The sequence below is a fragment of the Tenrec ecaudatus genome, chromosome 8 (assembly GCF_050624435.1).
Source record: "Tenrec ecaudatus isolate mTenEca1 chromosome 8, mTenEca1.hap1, whole genome shotgun sequence".
Classification (NCBI taxonomy): Eukaryota; Metazoa; Chordata; class Mammalia; order Afrosoricida; family Tenrecidae; genus Tenrec; species Tenrec ecaudatus.
Genome location: NC_134537.1, coordinates 39,399,583 through 39,421,143, shown reverse-complemented (window position 1 = coordinate 39,421,143; position 21,561 = coordinate 39,399,583). Strand labels below are relative to the sequence as shown.

Genomic DNA, 21,561 nt, shown 5'->3' with positions numbered 1-21,561 from the left:
TATAGAGTTGCTGAATCGGGATCAACTCGATCGCACCGAGTTTTATAGGTAAATTCTAGGTATAAAACTCTCTGACCAAGTTTGGGATCTGTTCTCACAAATCTCAAACACGTCACTTGGTGACCAATTCTGTTCACAATGACGTGTAGCAGACCAGGATTTATTGTTTTGTCGGTTCTTAGGTGTGAGAATGGGATGGTGAAAGAGATGGTAGAAAGTCAATGACAATGTAGTCTCAGTGAATAAGTAGTGACTATTCTTAAGTCAACACTGAATGAAAGAAAACTTAGTTAATTTTTCATACTTTGTCCCGTTTCTAGACTCTTAAAATCGGAAGCACTGTTAGGGACCATTGGGTGTAGGACTATAAAGAGTTGAGGGTGGCTTACAAAACCTGGAAGAGGCCTCCAGTTCCCTATTTACGGTTGGGTTAAGGTTGTTAGGTGCCACTGAGTCAAATTCCAACTCACAGCAACCCCATGTGAGAGAACCTTAAGGCTTTCTTCGTTTTAATCTTTCTGGAAGTAGACTGACACTCCCCCCGCCCCCACATGTTACTGGGTAGACTTGAACCATTAACCTGTTGGTTAGCAAATGAGAACTATTTACAAGGCTTTTTCTAGGTTAGGGAAGGCCACAAATTAGAGCATATTTGACAAAAAGAAATATTTGGCAAGAGAGAGGGGAAAATATGATTACACAGGCTGGGCTGTAAATCATTTCTTAGTATCTCCCAGAGATTTTTTTTAAAATGGGTGATGATTGATACAACATAGTCTGATGGCTTTCTGCTACCAACCATGAACACATTCCAGGGTGAGGAAGAACTGGTATCGAGCATATATCTGTACTGGATGCTGTGACAGGCGTTTCATACATACTCCTCTGATGATTATAATCCTGCCTGGCAGTTACTGAAACCCCATGTAAAATACTGCAACTTTCAAGTTCAGTTTAATCTTCAAAAGGGAAGTTGGAATTTAATTCCAGGCGTAGTTTCTAAAGGAAAGGGGAATTAACTTTCGGAGAGTATGAAGTTCTAGCTGCACTCATCCTTCACAGTGAGAGCAATGACTTGAGTGCCCTTAATCCAAGCCTCTAGCTCTCACACCCAGTTCTCAACTGAGTCTTTCCATAGCACGCTATCGCCGAGGTTAGTGCCACCTGGAACCCAGGACAGATAAGATTAACCCCTCAGGAACAGTAATGGGAGTAGGGATACCACGATAGTGGGAAGGTGGGAGGAGAAGGGGGAGAGAGGGGAAACTGATCGCAACGATCAACAAATAACCCTACCACCACCACCCCAGGGGGAGGAACAACAGAAATGTAGTGAAGGGAGACAGAGGATGGTGTAAGATATGAAAACAGTAATAATTTATAATTTATCAAGGGGTCACAAGGGTAGAAAGGAAAAAGAGAGCTGATTACGAAGGGCTCAATAGAAAGAAAATGCTTTGAAATGATGGCAACATATGTACAAATGAAAAAAAAGTACAAATGTGCTTGATATGATTGATGTTATAAGAGCTGTAAGAGCCCCCAAAAAATATAATTAAAAAAATTAAAAATACCCTGATTTAAACTTGGTCCAGGCTTTCAAAATGCAAATACCCTAATGAAAAATCATTAACTTACTGGTATTTACTTTCATCAGAAATGCATATCCCCAGGGATTGATAACATTACATTTCGCTCACAGCATGGGACAAAAGGAGCTGGAGCGGTAGGAAACGACAGCCCTGTTCCAGGAACCATGTGTAAAAGGCTACATGCACTCCATGCTCTTCCTGATTTTCCCTGTAACCTTGGGTTTCCATTCACCTCCCGTAAATTAAGAATATTCAAGGTCAGACTCATGGAAGGGAAATTTGCCTTAGTACTACAGAAAACAAATGCTCTACATTATTAATGCCCTGCCCCAAATTGACTTTTTATTTTTTTAAAATTTATTTATTTTTTTCTGGCACTGACTGCTTTATTTCAGGGCTGATCGCTTCTAGCTGCCCCCGCAGTCCTGTCCCTCCCTCCTCGGCAGGCCCCAGGCACTGCAAGCGGGTGGGGAAGTCCAGTCAAAGCGGGCTCGGTGCTGGGGAGCTGGGCAAGGAGGCTGTGCTGGGCCCTGCCGTAGCTTCTGTGGGCTTGCTGTGTCCCCCTGGGGATGTCAGCGAGGAGGCTGGGGGCAGCCCCCACCCCCCCCCGCAGCTCCCACAGGTAGGGAGGTCCAGGGTTGGGGAGAAGGGAGCCAGACCAAGGTGTTTGAGGCAAGTGAGGCCAGTCAAGTCCCTTAACCTCAGCAACCACACAACCCCATCCTGACACACACACACACACACACACACACACACACACTCACTCACTCACTCACTCACTCACTCTCACTCCCAAACACACTCATGGACACCCACACGCATGCCCGCATCCATAGGGGGCTGGTGGGATGACCCTGGACCCACACCCTGGACCCCTGGAATGTCTCTGGTTTGGCACCCAGTGGGTGGGCATGAGGGGCGGGTCCTCTGTGCTGTTATTGGTTGGCTGCCTCGCAGGCATCTACCCAGTCGCTATAAACATCCACCGGCTCCTAGAGATAAGTGATGGGAGTCTGGAATTCCTCGAGGCACACAGTACAGGAGATGACTCCGGTGTTTCGGGCACGGTCCATTTTCACGTCACAGGACTTCTCGTGGTTGCAGAAGGGGCAGGTGAACTGGGTCTCTAGGGTGCCCGTCATCTTCTTAGGAGGCGGCTTCCGTTTTGACTTTCTGCGGCCCATGACTCCAGGAAGGTGGCCCTGCACTCGCCTTCCCTCCTCGCGACAGTCCGGTTCACTGGGAGACGGCCCCAAATTGACTTCTTTGGAATGTATGTAAATATTACAATGGCTTATCAGGCATTTATTAACCAGTGCATATTCTGCTGTGTGAGATCAGCAAGTTTTGCTCGTGATTTATTATGAGAGGCCTGGTTGTAAGAAACAGGAAAACTGCCAGGGTGGCGCTGTCACATTCAAGTGCATCTTCACGATCTCAGAAGACAAGTTAAAAATATGGAATTTTCTGAACAGCATTCGAAACAGTATTCTCTGTGTTAGAGCAGACCTTTATTCTAATAAAAACTCTTCCAGTTTTGACTCCAAAGCGGCTTCCCTTTGAACCATGTGTCACTGTGACATTGGCTGGCTGGTTGGTTTCTCAAGGCTCCCTTTTGCTCTGTGGTGGGAGGGGCTTGTTTTATGAGTCTTTCCTTACTCTGTATTACTCTGGACAAAGCCCTTCATCCAAGTTTCTCCTCTTATCTGTGAAGGCATCAGCCGTTAGCACACGTGATCACAGTGCGTTAGGTCGCAGAGGAGGAAACCCTGAGCCAGCACAGCACCCTGGCAATAACTGGGCCTTGGGGCCCAGAGGCTCAGATAAGGCACTAGGACTCCCAAGGACTCGCTCAGTAATCTTGGTCAGCGCTTCACTTAAGCTTTAGAATGGGGCTTAATTAACACACCCAAACAAAAAACGCTGCCAGCGTACTTACCGTGGCTGTTGTATAGCCGCACTCAGCAATGAGTACTTTCATTATTAACACATTTACACAAATAGGAAGTTGCACATAAACAGTATTAATCATTGACAGGATATCCAGAAATATGTGTAGTATAATACAAAAATCTCAAACCACAAGCACTTAACATTTTATAACATGGGACAAGCTAGTAATCCTTCACACTGACTCACGGCAATCTTACTACCAAGTGAGTTCTGGGACTCGTGGGATTGATCCCTTGACAAGGTTCTCCTATGTGTATATTTGGCAGCAGCCCACTATGTATGTGTAAAGCGATATTCTATACTTCAATGGGCTAATATACTAAATTCTAAAACCTACAGAAGACATTTTGATTTTGTCCAATAGCTCTTGAATTCAGGCTATATGATGTACCAAACTGTTCCACGAACACACGAGCTTATAAAGTGAGCTCTCCCTTCAGAATCAAGACACGCTTCAATTGTAAATTTCACAATAAAGTTTATTAGCTGTTCTCCTCTTTCTCATAAATGGAATGGATAATTGTTGATAATTCTTCACATACCAGTGCTCATTTAAGAAGCATTGTATCATGAGGAGGTTGTCAAAAACACATACTTAATAAAAACAACTTCAAAAGCAATGGGAAGCCAAACAATATTATTACTGTAAAGTACCAGAGAAACTGTTTCTGAAATCGTTTCTACCTTTCACTACGATGTCTTACAATGACTCAGCACCCGAATGTGTGCAAACTCGTGCGGAGCAACGAGGGAGATGGAAGGTGTGCAGCCACAGAGCAACACCCCGGAATGGTGGTGTTCCCCTTTTCCTATTGATGAAGGAAAGGCAGAGGACTGAAACCAAGTCCCCCGAACAAGAACAACAACAGAGGAGCAAGAGCCACGCGAAAACTTTACAGGAAAGAGGAGAACGGGCGCACGCTTTACGTGTAGTCTAACCCCCCCCCCCAGGTTTCTTCCCACAGCCACCACACCCCTGTTTTCAGTCCACACGATTAAGGAAGATAGACTCTAGCCAATTAGCCTTAATTTATAAACAAAATAAAACAGAAAAAAAAGTTAGGAGTAGGTGGCAAAAGAAAAAAATATATTTTAAATATATATATATGTGTGTGCAACTATGTAAAGAAAATAATTCCCATAGTTACAGTTTAGTTAAAGAAAGTTTTATATATATTTATATATATATATTTTATTATAACAAAATAGGCAGTTATCGTGGGTAAAATATTCATTTAAATCTGACCCCTAAGAATACATTTAAAGTTTTAGGCTATGAATTGGACTCCTTTCCCACTGCCATGATGATGACTACACATCACCACTATACTGTCTTCTTGTCCAGAATTCCGCTCGTGAAGTTTCTCACCTTCTATGTAAAAGGTGAGCGACCCGAGCACCTACATGGCCTAAATTCAGAAAGACATGATCATTCTCTAGAAAGGACTTTCGTAAGACACTGGAGTGCTACACAGAAGATTGAACTCACTCAAACACTGCCATTCCTAGCAAACGCACTGCCAAAACCTCAGACACTTGAAGATCCTAAGAATGCGTATGAAAAATGAGTATTCTTGGTGAAATTATGAACGTTAACCCAGACATTAAATTTGAAATTAAAATACATTTTTTCCTTAATGGAATATTTGCTTTGATAACCGAAGTCAATTCAGAAAAGGAGTTGAGAGCGAATGCACTGGCCAAACCATGCTATCAAAAAATTAAACGTGCATAGTGCTCAAAGGTTATTAAATCACCGAGTAAGACCACTGCTCTCATTTGTATTGAAATTTGAAAAGAATGTATATAAAGCTTTTCTGAAAATCTCTTAAAGTTACTTTCCCTTAAACATTAAGGAATTTACCATAATTTCCCTATCTCCCAAAACTCTTACAGCTGGTCAGGCCATTCTATCTTCAGTTCTGAAAAACGGCCACAAACCAATAGTGACATAAAATTACATAGATGATGCAACCTGAAGGAGACATGAGACGTCAAATGCAAGTGCAATTTCAGACCATGATGAGTGGGGGTATGACGTAACAGAGGAGGATTCAAAACAGATACTAGAAGGAAAAGGCAAAGAAGTGTCAAATAACAACAGAGAGGCTGTGGAAAAGAGACAGAGAGAACTATCAGTCTCATAACTTCTCTTTCGCTGGGACCCAGATGTAAGGACCGGACTGCTCGTCTATGATCTGCTTCACGTGGTTGTAGATGTCTTCCAGGGTATCTCCTTGCACGATAGCTGCAGGGGCAGAGACAAAACCAGAGACCGCCGTTATCATTCTTAGTGAAACAGCAGGAAGGCGAGCTCGACAGTTCTCCATCCAGGGAAAGTCATGCAGACTTGACGAAGTAAAAAACTGCTGGTTTCATTACATACAAACAATTTTGTTAAAAAAACTGATCCCAAACCTGACACTGGTGATATTAATCATCTGAACATGTAGTAATACAAGTGCTTCTATGGCTTTTCTAATTTCAACCCAAGAATATGTAGAAATGGGGAGAAAACTGAGGGTTTCTTCTCTCAAAGAGTTAGTTTCGGAAATGCAGATTGCTAAGAGTTGGAATTGTCTCACTAGCAATGAATGTAGTTTTGGGTTAATGTATATAGAAAGGAAAAAAAGACTGTGGGTACAAATCAAAGCTATATTTTTGGTGGTAAGATTTTAGGGAAAACCAGCTGATTAAAGATTATTTGCTACTATTTTCTTCAGTATGCTAGTAACTGCCAGGTGCTATAGAGTAGATAAATTAAGATACATCATCTGGTGTTTTAGTGGTTACAAACTAATAAAATTAATATTGGGTATTTTAATTGCTCCCTGAAATAATGTGTGAATAAAAAATGGTCCTAATTATTATTGATGAATCCTTTGGGGATAGTTGGGAGTCCCAGAGGTCTGTGAGGATTTGAGAATCAGTTCATAAAAAAACCTAAAAAAGTTGCTGAAGTCTCACCAGGCACTAAGCATGAATTAAGGTTTTAATAAGAAAAAAAGGGAATGTTTATGCATAGATGAAAAAGTACAGAATAAAACAAACAAAAGCCTGAAAATAACACCAACAAAAGAGTCATTTCGAAGAGCGTCATAGATAAAGTTTTCCATGATCTCAAAACACTTAATAGCATAAAATATCTAATGGAGATTTTACAAAAATTATTCACTTGGAGATTGAAATTCTGCATGTACAAGTAGGCTGATGGAGCATAAGGAGGGCTGACAACTTAGGTATCTAAGAATGCATAAAAAACCAGGACTTATAAATAACACAGTATGTGATGCTTTCAGCTCTGGGAGAGTTCCCATTTTAAGCTAACTATAGATAGGCCGTTTGGTTGCTCTGAGTCGGAATCGACCAGACAACAGTGGATTTGGCTTCTGTCCTGGAAAACACAGTTCCTTTGACAAAACACTTTGCTCTGAAGTTTGGCATCTTAATGCACCCCAACAGCACAGACAAGAACTTACTTTAAGAGGAGAGAGTTATTCAGTAATTTGGCCTGGGAAACATACTGTATATACTTGTGTATAAGCTGAGTTTGCCAGCACATTTTTAATGCAGCTTTTGTGGTAAAATTAGGTCCCTCGGCTGATATTCAGGTTGGCTGACACTCGAGTATATACGGTACATTTTGCTTACTTTGCAAATTCATTCACTGGAATGGTTAGTTAAACAATTCTCCTTGGGAGACAACTGGCACAGCATTCTGCTACAGACATTGTCACCAAGTGCTCCAATGACTAGCATTCTTGAGGATGGAGCTCCTTGTACGGGGCACAGATGGGAGGGACACCCTTTTTATATCACCAACAAAAATACATAGCCTAAATCTAAGCACTAGGAAATACAAGGCATTTAAAACACAGGAGATAGTTTGACAAAATAATTCGTTTTTAAGGTCATGAATAAAAAAGATAAACTGAGGAGGTACCCCAGATGAAAAAGTCTAAAGATGTGATAACACAGCAGGTGGTCATAGACTAGATTATGGAAGAAGTAAAGATCTTTCTCTGTCTGCTATGATGGCAATTGTGGGATAACTGGCACAATCCGAAGAAAATCTCTACTTTTTCTTCAGGGTAAGTCCTAAAGTATTGCTGCAAAATCATAGGCACCTTTATCAAATAAAAATGCCAAAATGTGAGGCTTTTGCTTCTTGACCTATCCTCCACCTAGGCCTATCACTTTTGAAGGTGGTGTTTCCAACTCCCCATCCCTACTGCGTCCCCAGGGCTCCCTCATGACCGTCACCGACACTCAATGTGAACACCAACGACAGTGGGGACATCCATGTCAAACAAAACATAAGCAACAAAAGTCTGTCCACAGATACTCAAGGAATAACTTAAAAGACAAAATAAGTGAGAGAAAACTATATGGGAATCGTTCAGTACTTTTTTGTTTATAAACAAATAATGTTTGAATGGATCAAATTATACAACCAATAGAAGAAAAATCTGAGTATCACAGAAGAAACCAAGTCTGAATAATTTTTTCTCTCATCATATTATAGCCTAAGTTAAAAATCTAAAAACTACTAAATAAAAACATAAAAAAATTATCATTTGCAAAAAAACCCAAAAGCTAGTCTTGGTTACTAATGGTAGCTAGTCTAAAATTCATTTCAGGGTTTTAGTCTGAGGCTTCAAAGCAAACTTCTACCATAAAGGGTATCATATCACACATGATGGCTACCTGTGAAATGTTCTGTAAATTCCTGTTCCAGTTTCATGGCTCTCTCAAACGTCTTTCTGGCTTGTTCTTCTGTTAGACGCTTATTCATTTCCCTATGCAAAGACATTTAGAGATTGATCGAGTTACTACATTTTAATGAAAAGATGACAAAAGAAGATACAGAAAACATATGTTCAAAATCTTACTTCATTACTTATTAGTTGTTGGACCCTGGGCAAGTCACTTACCCATTCTTTGCTTTAGTTCCTACAGCTATGAAATATCAGTACCAATTACCTTCATATAGTTTTTGAGATGTAGACGTTGAATATAAAAAGCACTTGGAGTACAGTCTGATACAGAGAAGCATTATGTGTGAAAAAATCATGACTTTTCTCTCAAGAAACAGACTGGCCTCAAAAAAGCATAATCAGGTCCCTCTTTCCCTGTGGAGGCACAAACAATAGCCTCCCCTTGGGTGGGTCAGTGCTTCGACCCAGTGCCCCAAAAGGTGTGGGTGCGGCATTCCAGTGTGGTGTGGGAGCCAGTGGAGAGGTCTGGGGGACTGGCTCCGGTACCAAATACTGGGTGGACGCCTGCCCCTTCCCCCAGAACAATTTATTTCAAGGGACGGCATTGAGTCTGCAGCTCCGGGAGAGGGACATATCTGGTCGGAGCACACGGGAGCGGGAGAGAGTGGAGCGCATCCTGGCCTGCCAGACCTTGAGGACGATGACCCCAATTAGAGCAGCCAGTCCACAGAGAGGACCACATGGCCAACTCCACTATGAGATATAACGTCCCTCACTGACCCATGGCCCTACGGTGGACAGCACTGGAGACACAGTGTGGGAATTGCGCCCGACCTGATCCCACCACACCGAGGCAGAGCATTGGGGGAGTGCAGCGGAAACCGAGACAAAACACTAAGGGGGTGCAACAGAACAGCAAGGGAATGGAGCGGCAACGTCCCCAGGGAATGCTGAAGGTGGATTTGGGGCCAGGGCATGGTGCCCCAACAGACTGGACTGGAAAACACTCCTAAAGGCCAACAAACAATCCTTGAATTAACTTAAAAAAAAAAAAAGAAGCATAATTAGAATTGGTATTCATGAAAATACTTTCCTAGAGTAAAGCTAAATGTAACTGTGTTTATAATTAAGTGATGCTCTGGCTAGTCAATGATACAATTAGGTAATTATGAAAGGTTTGAGTGCTCAGTCACTGAAAGTAGTTGGGCTGAGACTGAATGGCTATCATGGTGTTTTTGAGATTTCCAGAATGGTGGCTTAAAGAATTCTGTGAACTTAACCCACTTAGTCTCTGGAAATGGCCTAAAAGCACACAGCATAGGAAAAAAAACCCATTTATTCAAGGAATCTACTAATCCTAGTAAGATTACTGAGTCTGTGGCACTTGAGCCAAGACTAACTCCTGCCCCTGCCCATGCGCTGGCCACGATGGAAGCTCAAATCTAGAAGGATTTGGTCAAGAAGTCAGGGTTCCCTCTCCTTACAACTTCTAATCACCTATGAGATCAGAAGAGGGTATCGATCTAAGAGAGGCAGGCTGCTGGCATTTCTCATTCCAAGTTCTGTGCTCCCTTTTTCCACTGAGCCCCAATCCCAGAGTGCCGAGACAAGAATATTTGAGGTTTAAATGCTCTCTCCCCAGGTGGCTCCTGAAGAGGTTCTATGGAGAGGCAAGATGAGAAGACGGGATGCTACCACTCCAACCTATCACTGTCACTTCTAGAGAATAAGGCTACTGCCATAGTCCCCAGGTGTGACTGAGAAACAAAAGATTTTTGTGCAGTGGGAAAAGCAACCCCTAGGACTGAGAGCTCTGAGCTCTTTGCTCCTCAAAGAAACTAGTTTTTGAACAGAGCGTGGGGAAGTTCCAACCGAAGCGCGGTTTCAAAAGCAACAGAGATTGTGGTGGCTTGACAGTAAGAGACTGCAGCTCCTTGGGAGCCGCAAATTAAACTGTAGGCCAATCAGACAGAACCAAAAAAGTGTCCCTCATATCCTAACAAACTTAAATACTGATCCTTAAATCTGATTTCTGCAAAGGGGCACAGATTTAATAAAATCAGATTGTGAAGCAATTTCCCCCCAAAGCATTGTCAGAAATAGAGTCATCAGCTTGCAGCTAGTGGAGCCTAACAGCTGAGTGTGATACACAATTAGAGAGAGAGAGAGAGAGAGAGAGAGAGAGAGAGATACCGTCCAGCTAATACTATTGTCTGCCCTGCTAAACACCAAGCCCAAACCTGAGCCCTCTGATGACAGACATCAGAGGCTCCCGATGGGGGTATGGCAGAAATGGAAAATGATCTCTTAAAAATTTAATTTTCCACTTATTTCTTGTTGATTGGTAAAAAAATTATTTTCATATGGTGACGTTGTATTTGAAAGTCTTACTTTAAAAAAATTCTACTAACCTATCTAGAGATGCTTTTGTATTTTTTCTATTCTTTTTATGAGGGGGCTTAAACATTAAGTGGAAAAATTCCACTATCTTTCTTTTAAACAAAAAGGCAAATTTAATAGATTTAATGCACTAACAGTGTTCATCTGAGGATAAATACATTCACAACAGGCTTTAAAGTTTGAGACACCCCGCCCCCATTCTTTGCAGAGAACAGTTTTCTGAAAGCATACAGGTCTCAAGATTCAAAACAAAATTTAATTTCTTAATGTCCAGGTGAAACAGTTCTCTCTGCCCATTCTTAACACTTCCCACAAACTTCGTGAAGCTCCTACATAAATAACCAAATGATCTGTGAAGAATGAGTTTTATGCTTCTTTACGGTGGCACACTTGGTGAAGCTTGGGGCAGTGGCTAAGTGCAAGGTCAGCAGCCACCTCTGGAAAGAAAGATGAGGCTGTCTGCTCCCATGAAGATTCCCACTGTTGGAGCACCAAGGAGCAGCTCTGCTCTGTCCTAAAAGGTCACTAAGAATTGATAAAAACTCAATGGCAGTGAGTTTGGTTTTGTTTCGGATCTTTTGTCTTAATTTCATTAACTAGCTCTGCAGTACAATCTGGTGATAGCAGGCATGCTTGCTTGTTCCCAACATCAGTGGAAAAGTTTTCAACAGTTTACTGTTAATATTTTTTAACATTCAGATTAATGTGTTTGATTATAAAAAGATGTTGATTTTTTCCCTTGTATTGACTAAATGATCATGATTCTTCTGATAATCTGTTACTGAGGTCTGTTACCCAACTTGATTTTACAATGCCCAACCAGTGACCAATCGGTGGTTGTTACAGTATTGTACAAAATAAACTTGTACTAACTTGTAACATATCCTAACAGGATCTAAAAAGTGGGGCCCTAAGAAGGGTAAGGCATCAGTATAAAAAAGGTCCATTAGCAGAGCAATATGAACTCTACTAAAACTGAAGAATAAGTATCCCATTTACAGCGAAGCTTGGACAGACAATGATGAAGTCACTGATGCTTTATGAAAAGTTTATAGGGACAACGCCCTGAAGAAATCAGCAAGTTACAAATGGACGGTCACTGCGGCAGACCAGACACACCAGTTTTTGAGGAAGCAATCCTGCCCACGGCCCTGAAAAACAGCAGTTAACGCCAGAAACAAAAGCCAACACCATTCATATTTCAGTTGGTTTCGCTTATACAATTCTGAATGAAAAAGCTGAGCAAACTTTTTGCTCCATGTACCAACTGTTGTGTCCAGTTCAGCTGCAGCCAACAGCAGGGCTTTCAATGGGAATTTTAAACAAGTGGAATCAAGTTCCTAAAGTATTTCTTCGAGAAATGGAATAGGAGATGAAATATGGCAAAACACAATCAAAGCAACAGCTACTTTGAGGTGGAAGTGATCCAAACAAAGCAAAGTACACTGGTCCAGAGCAAAGGTCATGGCAGGTATTTTTTGGATGCTCTAAGCATTTTGCTTGTTGACTTTCCAGAGTGCCAAAGAATGTTAACAGCTGCTTATTTGGAGACTGTTTTGGGGAAAGTAACTTTAGCAGAAAAATTCCCGAGAAAGCTTCACTAGAGTCTCTACTCATGAGACAAAGTTTTCATGGACTATCATTACAGTTCTGGTTTGGCTCTTTCTGTTTCCTAATCTTAAAAACAACTTTAAGGATCCATAAAATATAAAATAATAATTAACAATATAAAATAATACAAAACAAACTGCCTTGATATAGTTATGTCAGGAATCTTAGTCCTTAGCGTCCATTTAAAATGTTTATCTTTTAATTCAGTTTCTGCATAAACTTTCTCAAGTGTCCTGCATATCCCTTGATTTTTCAAATGGCAGGGCTACAGTATTCAATTCAATAGCCACTAAGCACATGTGGCTATTTAAGCATAAAGTTCAAATATATGTTACTGTAAACTTTAATGATATTAAAAAGATAGCTCAAAAAAAAAGATAGCTCACTTATTTTTCTTTGTTTTGGACTCAAATCTTTTTTAAAAAAATCATTTTATTAGGAGCTCATACAACTCTTATTACAATCCATACATACATCAATTGTGTAAAGTACATTTGTACATTCATTGCCCTCATCATTCTCAAAACATTTGCTCTTGACTTAAGCCCTTGGCATCAGGTTCTCATTTTTTCCCCTCCCTTCTTGCTCCCTCCTCCCTAATGAACCCTTGGTAATTTATAAATTATTACTTTGTCATATCTTACACTGTCTGACGTCTCCCTTCACCCACTTTTCTGTTTTCCGTCACCCAGGGAGGAGGTTATATGTAAATCCTTGCAATTAGTTCACCCTTTCCACCCCACCCTCCTGGTATCCCCACTGTCAGCACTGGTCCTGAAGGGATCATCCGCCCTGGATTCCCTGTGTTTCCAGTTCCTAAGAGAGCTCACTTATAATGGTAGTATGATAACTTGTTTAATCCTCTGTTTTATAATGAAATTGAGACGTAGGAAGGTTAAGCACATTACTCAGGCTAGCTAGTAAGTGACAGCGAATGCATGTGCATTTGCAGACCATGCCTTAAGCATTCACACTTACATGATATTTTCCATGGATTTAGGTTTAATAAAAATGGAGATTGGATAAAGTTGTGCAATCTGTAATCTCTTGATGGCATTTCCAGACACATCGAGGATACAATGTTTGCCCTAAAATATGAGGAAAAAAGGAACAAAACATTTGAACTAAGTTTTTTCAATTATATCAAAGAAGATTTTCTTATGGGTACAAAATCTAGATTATGATATGTTAGTATCTTTGTTACCCTTAAACAAATTGGTCATTTCTATTAGAAAATATTAGGAGAGGAAATAGTATAAAGGTAATAATAATAATTAATAATGAATTTACTGTTCTCAGACAACATATTTAAAAAGGAATAAAAACTCATATTCCTAGACTTCACAAAGCAGGTATTTGGTGGTAAATATAATATTGCTTGCTCTCTTTTATTTTCCCAAGAAAGGATATTTGAAAAATAAAAAATACTCCAAATTAACATCTCACCATAAAAAAGAATCTTTTAAAGTAAAAGCACCACCACCACCAAATGCCTCACTATTACACTATGCTAGTTCTCATTTAGTTGTTGATGTGCAAATACTTCATGACAAACTGGTAATATGGGGCCCAGATCTGGACTACAGTGACTTCTCTGACATACTTCAGTACACTGACAAATAACACCACATATCATACCATTTTAAATTAGATCCTCCTGGCTGGCATCCACTTCAATGAATGATAAAAACTTTAAACATACAGAAGAGGAACTACACTCAGGAACCTTCTGCCTACTTGCAGTAGATATAACGTTTTACGTGATTCTGTACACTTTGAAAAAAGATTTTATTTTAGACTTTTAGCAAAGTTATAAAATATAGGATTCCCATATACCCATTACTAATATACACCAAAACATTAAAAGTTTACTATATTTGTTTTAACATTCTCTATGAATAGCTTGAGAGTAAATTGTGGGTGTTGTTTCTTTACCCTAAATATCCTAAAGCCAATGACATATCTTTGACATCACTTGTAATTCCAGACAACAATCTAATGTCCTTTACTAAGAAAGGAAGAAAGAAACAAACACTAAGCCTAGCCTCCAATTCATGATGACCCTTAGTACTTAGTTGAAATATCTTGGTAGCACATAGCAATCTAGAACAGTTCCTCAGTCTTTGTCTTTCACAATCTGAACAAGTATTGAAGAGTACAGAATATTTATTTCATAAAACATGCCACAACCTGGGTTTGGGTGATGCTATTTTACCAGCAATACCATTTTTGGGGGCAGGAATACCACAGAAGTGATGATGTGCCCTCAGTCAATCATTATCGAGAGGCATGGCATCTCTATTACTGGTGATGTCAATTTTGATCACTTAAAGAGTTTTTAAAAAAAAACATTTTATTAGGGGCTCATGCAGCTCTTATCACAATCCATACATATACATACATCAATTGTATAAAGCACATCAGTACATTCTTTGCCCTAATCATTTTCAAAGCATTTGCTCTCCACTTAAGCCCTTTGCATCAGGTCCTCTTCCCCCCCCCTCCCCGCTCCCCCTCCCTCATGAGCCCTTGATAATTTATAAATTATTATTTTGTCATATCTTGCCCTATCTGGCATCTCCCTTCACCCCCTTCTCTGTTGTCCGTCCCCCAGGGAGGTCACATGTAGATCCTTGTAATCAGTTCCCTTTCCAAACCACTCACCCTCTACTCTCCCAGTATCGCCCCTCACACCCCTGGTCCTGAAGGTATCATCCACCCTGGATTCCCTGTGCCTCCAGCTCCTATGCACCAGTGTACAACCTCTGCTCTATGCAGCCTTGCAAGGCAGAATTCGGATCATGGTAGTTGGGGGGGAGGCACTTAAGAGTTTTTGCTGCAAGGTTTTTCTACTGTAATGTTACTGTCTTTCTCTTTGTAAATTATCTGTCATCAAGCCAATTCTGACTCAGAGTGATCCTTACAGGAGAGACTCGAACTACCCTTGTGAGTTTCTAAAGCTGTATCTCTTTACTGGAGCAGAAAGCCTAATCTTTCTCCTTAGGTGCAGTTGGTGGATTCAAACAACTGACTTTGTAGTTAACAGCCCAATGCATAATCCACTATGCCACCACAGACTCTATCCCTTTCTAAGTGGTGTTTTTTTTGGTGGTGGTAGGGGGGGGGTAGAGGGGATGGGGGAATTGGGATACGCTGAGACTATGAATCCCTGATAGCATGGTGGGCTTCGCACTGAATTGCTTACAAGGTCAGTGGTTCGAATCCACAGGCTAAAGACCAGGTTGGCTACTCCTATAAGGACTTAACACTTTGGAAACCCACAGGGATGCTATGAGTCACAGTGACTCAATGGCATGGCATTTGGCTTTTGGACACTGAGCCTGTTTCTTGTTAAATTTTCACCTATTAATTTCACACTGATTAATTCTTGCCTAAGACAATCACTACCACAGTGATTGTCAAGAGATTTCCAACTTTATCATTCCTTTTACCTTTACTAATTACTTGTCTAATAAAATGTCAAGCTGTCCCTTCTATCCATTTGTCTTGTCCATATAGTTATAGCATTATGGATTAAGTTTTTAATTTATTCTGTTTTAATCAGCTATTATTATTATTATTAATTTTTGAAATAGACAAATCTCTTGATGTGGCCAGAGAGAGGCTCTACAATTTGGCTCCTGTGTCTTCTTGATACATCTTAATCATTCACTGAACACTTATGAAGGACCTTCAAGAAGTTAGTAGAAAAATGGAGTTAAAATATAATTGTTATTTATATTTTTCATTCCTCGTATCCTTCCTCCCCTTTGAGTATATGAATATTGTATAGTTTTAGAAATCAAACTTAGACAAAAAGGTAATACTCAGAGAAATGCCCTACACCTCCATTTTTCTATCCATTCCCAAACCCCTACCCATAAAGGTAATCACTTTCACTGGTTTCTGATTCCTTTTTCCTGTATTTCCGTTTGTACCAATCAGCAGATACAGGTATATCCTCTCATTTCCTTTCTTATTCTGCCATAGATGTTAATTCCCTAACAGTTCCTACACACCCTCCTTTATGTTTTTGTGTACAGATGCATATATCGACTGTGTTAGTATAAAGTAGATAATTTTATCGCTCCTTTATGTATGGGCATATGGATAGTTTCTAATATTTGACAATAACAAACTATGTATTGCAGGGACTACACTTGTGCACATACAACTTTGTATCATTGGGGGAGATAGCTTTGGGATTAGTAGATTGAAGGACATATGTCTATACAGTTTTGCTAGTTACAGGTAAATTTAGCTATAAAGATTGTACCAGTTTGTATCATTTCTACCAACGAGAGAATGAATGTTTACTTGGCCAAGCTGATAAGCAGGCATCATAGATTGTGTGAAAGGTCATATTAATATCTTACTTTTATGAGATTTATATATTTTTTTCCTATTTTCCCATTAGATTTTTCATCTCCATTCCTCAATTTCCAAGTTCTTTTTACAAAAGAATATACTTTGAATACTGGCCCTTCGTCTGTAAATTCTGCCTTCTATTTGGCCAGTTTGACCTTCTTATGGGTGTCTTTTGATATTTTCTGGCCATGTCAATTTTTTTACTTTTATCGAGTCCAATTTACTAATATTTTGTCCTATTGCATATTGTTTTGAATCATTCGGTAAAATTTTACCTATGCCCAGATTATGTTTCCTTTGCCACATATACTATTTATATTTAACATCTATAACTTTGCTCCATTTACTTTTTGTATGAATTTAATTGAACGCTTCCCAGCTGTTCCACCATTTGTTAAAAGTTCCAGTGATTGGAGATGGTGCTTTTATCATGTACAAAATTTCCATATGTGTTTTGGTGTCTTCTGAGATAATATATTCCATTTTCCTGATTTATTTATTTGCCAGTACCCTAGTGTTTTCATTTTAAAATGACTTTATACTGTGCTTAGTATCTGGCAGGGATAAATATAATTCCTATAGCTTTCTTCCTGTTACACTGAATTCTTAGATAGGAACATAATTTAATTTATCTTTCTTCACTAATAAACTGGGAGATACTTTTATTGCGATTATTTAGCACAATTAAAACTGGAACTCGTAGCTTTATAATATTGAGTTATCTTTCCCTTACTTTAGTCTACTGTTGACAGCATCCAGGCGTGTTTTACATTTTTCCTCATTTAACTCTATGTATGTAATTTATATATTTCTTACTATTTTATCTTCAGTTGTTTATAAGTAGGCTTTTCCCAATCATATCTTTTAAATAGTTGTTTATATATACAAAGAATTGATTTCTCCATAATTTCATCTACTGCTACATTGCCTAGTCTTTAATAAGGCTTGCCTTACAAAATTGATTCTGTAAAATTTTCAGTTATATCAATATATAAATCTGCCAATAGCTTTACTTTTTATAACTAATTCTTATATGCTTTTAATGGGTTTTTCTTTCATTTTTTTATATTGAAAAAGTTTATATTTAGCATTAGCCAGCTGAGCTCACTTTAGATGATTCCAATTTTGTTGGAAACATCCAAAGCGTCATAGTCAGGAGCCAGTCGAACATATGCCTTCTTCTCCCTGTCAGGCCTGATCAAGGTGTTGACCTTGGCTACGTCAATGTCATAGAGCTTCTTCACAGCCTGTTTGATCTGGTGTTTGCTGGTCTTGACATCCACAATGAACACAAGTGTGTTGTTCTCTTCGATCTTCTTCATGGCAGACTCTGTGGTCAAGGGGAACTTGATGATGGCATAATGGTCCAGCTTATTTCTCCTGGGGGTGCTCTTCCGAGGGTATTTGGGCTACCTTCTTAGTCTCAAGGTCTTGGGCTGCCGGAAGGTGGGTGATGTGCAGATCTTCTTTTTTTTGGTGGTTGTGGACGCTTTTCAGCATGGCCTTCTTGGCTTTTAAAGCCTTTGCTTTGGCTTCCGTTTTGGGAGGGGCAGGAGCTTCCTTCTTCACTTGGGCGCCATCTTTGTGAAAAGCTAATGGATATTTCTTAACAGCATTGATTAATACTTTTAGTACAACGTGGAAAAGCAGTAAAGACATTGGGCCTTGTTCATAATGGAATTGCTTTAACAGAGTTTCTCTCATTAAAGAGTTAAGAATTTATTTACCCATTTTTAAAACCTGATATTCTCTTTCTGCTTTTAATAACAGCAGTCACTATATTCTTGACTCTTCTTCACCTATATCAAGGAACCATGTTAAATTTTGCCAAAGGCTTTTTGCAGTATCTAGTAATATGGTTTTTATCTTTAGACTTATTAAAATGGTAATTATATTAATAGTTTTAAAAAATATTGCACTAATCCTGAATTAAAAAAATTAATTTGGCCATAAAAAATTAATTTGGCCATTTATTTTTGTACAGTCATAATAGATTCTGTTGACCAAATATTTAATACACTCCTTTTGCATTATGTGTCTGTAAATGTATCTTACAGTGGTGGCTTGCATGTTGTTGCAATGCTGGAAACTATGCCACTAAGAACAGACAAGGGAGAAGGAAGAAGCCGTCCACTTCTAAAAAATTAGTTAATGAAAACTGACAAAAATCAGTGGAACATAGTCTGTTACTGTGCCAGAAGGTGAGGCTTAAGTTAGAAGGTTATAACTGGGAAGAGCTACCTCCTCAAAGTAAAGGTTTTATTTAATTTTAAGTAGAGGTGCTTTTAATGACGTATTTTGAAGCTTTTTGAGATCTTTATTTGCTGATAATGACTCAAAATGAAATAGTGTAAACACCCTTTAATAATTGGAATGTGGAATGTATGAAGTATGAATCTAGGAACATTGGATATTATAAAAATGAAATTACTATTCTAGGCATTAGTGAGCTGAAATGGACTGTTATTGGCCACTGTGATTTAAGGGTCTACTATGCTGAGAATAACAAGAGGAAGAGAGTCACAATCAGCATTAAAAAGGAAATTTCAGTAGTTGGAAAATATGGCCTTGGTGATAGAAACCATGCTAGACACTGAATGATAGACTTTTGCAAGACCAACGATGCCTTCCATTTGTTGTTGAAAAAAGGCAAGGAAACTTCTTGAATAACACAAATGGCAACTACACACATGCTTCTCACCAGATGGCACACACAGGTATCAAATTCACTACATCTATGAATAGAGATTTAAAAAAAGAAAAGAGATAATAGAGAAGGCTCAATATTATCAGTTAAAACAAGGCCAGGGTCAACTGATGAAACAGATCATCAATTACTCACATATGTAAGTTCAGGTAGAAGCTGAAGATAATTAAAACAAGTTCACAAAACCAAAATGTGACCTTGAATATATCCCATCTGAAATTAGAAATCATCTCAAACATCATACATGAAGAAAGCAAAAGGTCATTAAATCTCAGGAATACCAAAATGGATGTCAGAGGAGATTTTGATACCTGCTCTTAAATAAAGCTGAAGCAAAGGGAAGAAATGAATTAAACAACCTAAACAGAAAATTCTAAATGGCACCTTGAGAAAATGGAGTAAAACATTATAATGCAAAATGTAAAGCCTAAGAGGTAAACACACATTCAGCACCTGCCACGGTGAAGGAAATTCAAGCCTCGAGTTGCAATATTGAAGGATTTCATGGGAAAAATATAGGAAACATCAAAAGATGGAGAGACTGAAAGCCGAAAGAAAATAAATGCCAACCCAAGAATCCTCTATCTTGCCTATCTATCTAATAAGATAGACAGTGAATTAAGAATCTTCCCAGACAGAGAAAAACTCAAAGAATTCACCATAAGACACCCAACTCTGCAGAAAATCCTTGCTGACTCACTGTGGTCAGAACAACAACATTCACCAAACACAAGCAGGGAACTTCCATATAGCGCAACTCTATTTAGAAGTCAAGATAACATTGCCTCAGAGCGAAAATGCAAGAATGAATCCCCACATAAACACTGATATGAAGGGGGATAGGAAAACACCCAACACAAAAGATATGAGATGGCATACATGAATCCACAGATGGTGGCAATAACTCTGAATGTCAGTGGGCTGAACACACCCATTAAAAGACAAAGGTTGGTAGACTGGTTCAGAAAACTTAACCCATTAATCTATTGCCTGCAAGAGACACATCTTTTTTTTTGTGCAAGAGACACATCTCAAGCTCGCAGACAAAAATAGATTAAGGATAAAAGGCTGGCAGAAAATTTATCTGGCAAATAGCAACTTAAAAAAAGCAGGGGTTGCAATCCTAATCTCTGACAAAATTGACCTTAAGGTGAAAACCCTAACAAGAGACAAGGATGGGCACTATATAATGCTCAAAGGATCAGAACAGGAACCAGTACATATAATAAATACATACCCACCTAATAGACTTGTGAAATTTGTCACATGAACTATTCAAAAGATAGAACAACCCCACCCCACCCCAGCAATCATAGGTGGCTTTAATACATTGCTATCAGAAAAAGATCACTGGGAAAGAAGTTCAGCCAGGAGGCTACAGAGCGACAACACTACAATTACGTGACTGAACCTGATAGACATTTATAGAGCTCTCCATCCAAATGCAACAACAAAAAAATATGCACACGGTTATTTCTGAAAACAGATCACATGTTGGGACACAAGTCGAGTGTGAGTAAATTAAAACACATACAGATCACTCAGACATCCCTTTCAGACCACCAAGCCGTAATGCTGGAGATCAACAAAAGGACGACCAGAAAACCTAGGGCAAACAACTGGACAATGAATAACAATCTACGGCATGAGAGAAAATTAGGAAATGCCTAGAGACTAATGAGAATACAATGTACCAAAACCTATGGGATACAGCAAAAGCAGTAGTCAGAGAAATGTGATAGCAATTAATGATATGAAAAAGGAAGAGAGAGTTATGATTGATTTGCTATCATAAAACCGCCAAAAACAGAATAATCCCTCCAATAACAAAAGAAAAGAAAAGAAAAATCAGGGCAAAATTAAATGAGTGGGAAGACAAGAGAATAGTGCAAAAAAAAATTAATGCACGAAAAAGCTGGTTCTTTGAAAGAATAACAGGAAAATGAGGAAATATCTAGGAAGCGAAGCTATGGATAGAGGTATAATCATATGTGTGCAACTATGTAAATATACTGGAGTACAAGTCAATCCGCGTATCAGGCAAGGCACCCAACTTTACCACAAAACTGCATTAAAAATGTGCTAAAAAACTCAGCTTATATACGAGTATATACGGTAATTCATAAAAAGAGGTCTTGGCGTAAGTACATATATTTGTATGGCGATATGTTGAAGAAGTGGATGGACTTTGGGCCGCTGTTCAAACCGTCCC

General features: G+C 39.2%; 1 protein-coding gene and 2 pseudogenes across 5 annotated transcripts in view; all 3 read right to left on the bottom strand.

Moving 5' to 3' along the window:
• Positions 1-2,359: 2,359 nt before the first annotated feature.
• LOC142454270 (transcription elongation factor 1 homolog) lies at positions 2,360-2,837 on the bottom strand (annotated as a pseudogene).
• Positions 2,838-4,003: 1,166 nt separating this feature from the next.
• The window catches only part of DLG1 (discs large MAGUK scaffold protein 1), a 235,722-nt gene continuing 218,164 nt past the window's right edge, over positions 4,004-21,561 (bottom strand). For all 5 annotated transcript variants that reach the window (XM_075556240.1, XM_075556241.1, XM_075556243.1 and 2 more), the window contains 3 exons: positions 13,253-13,362; positions 8,253-8,344; positions 4,004-5,793 (listed from right to left, as the gene is read on the bottom strand). In XM_075556240.1, the coding sequence (XP_075412355.1) occupies positions 5,687-5,793; positions 8,253-8,344; positions 13,253-13,362 (309 nt within the window). In that variant the 3' untranslated portion in view covers positions 4,004-5,686. The remainder of the gene's footprint in view (positions 5,794-8,252; positions 8,345-13,252; positions 13,363-21,561) is intronic.
• LOC142454580 (large ribosomal subunit protein uL23-like) lies at positions 17,752-18,258 on the bottom strand (annotated as a pseudogene).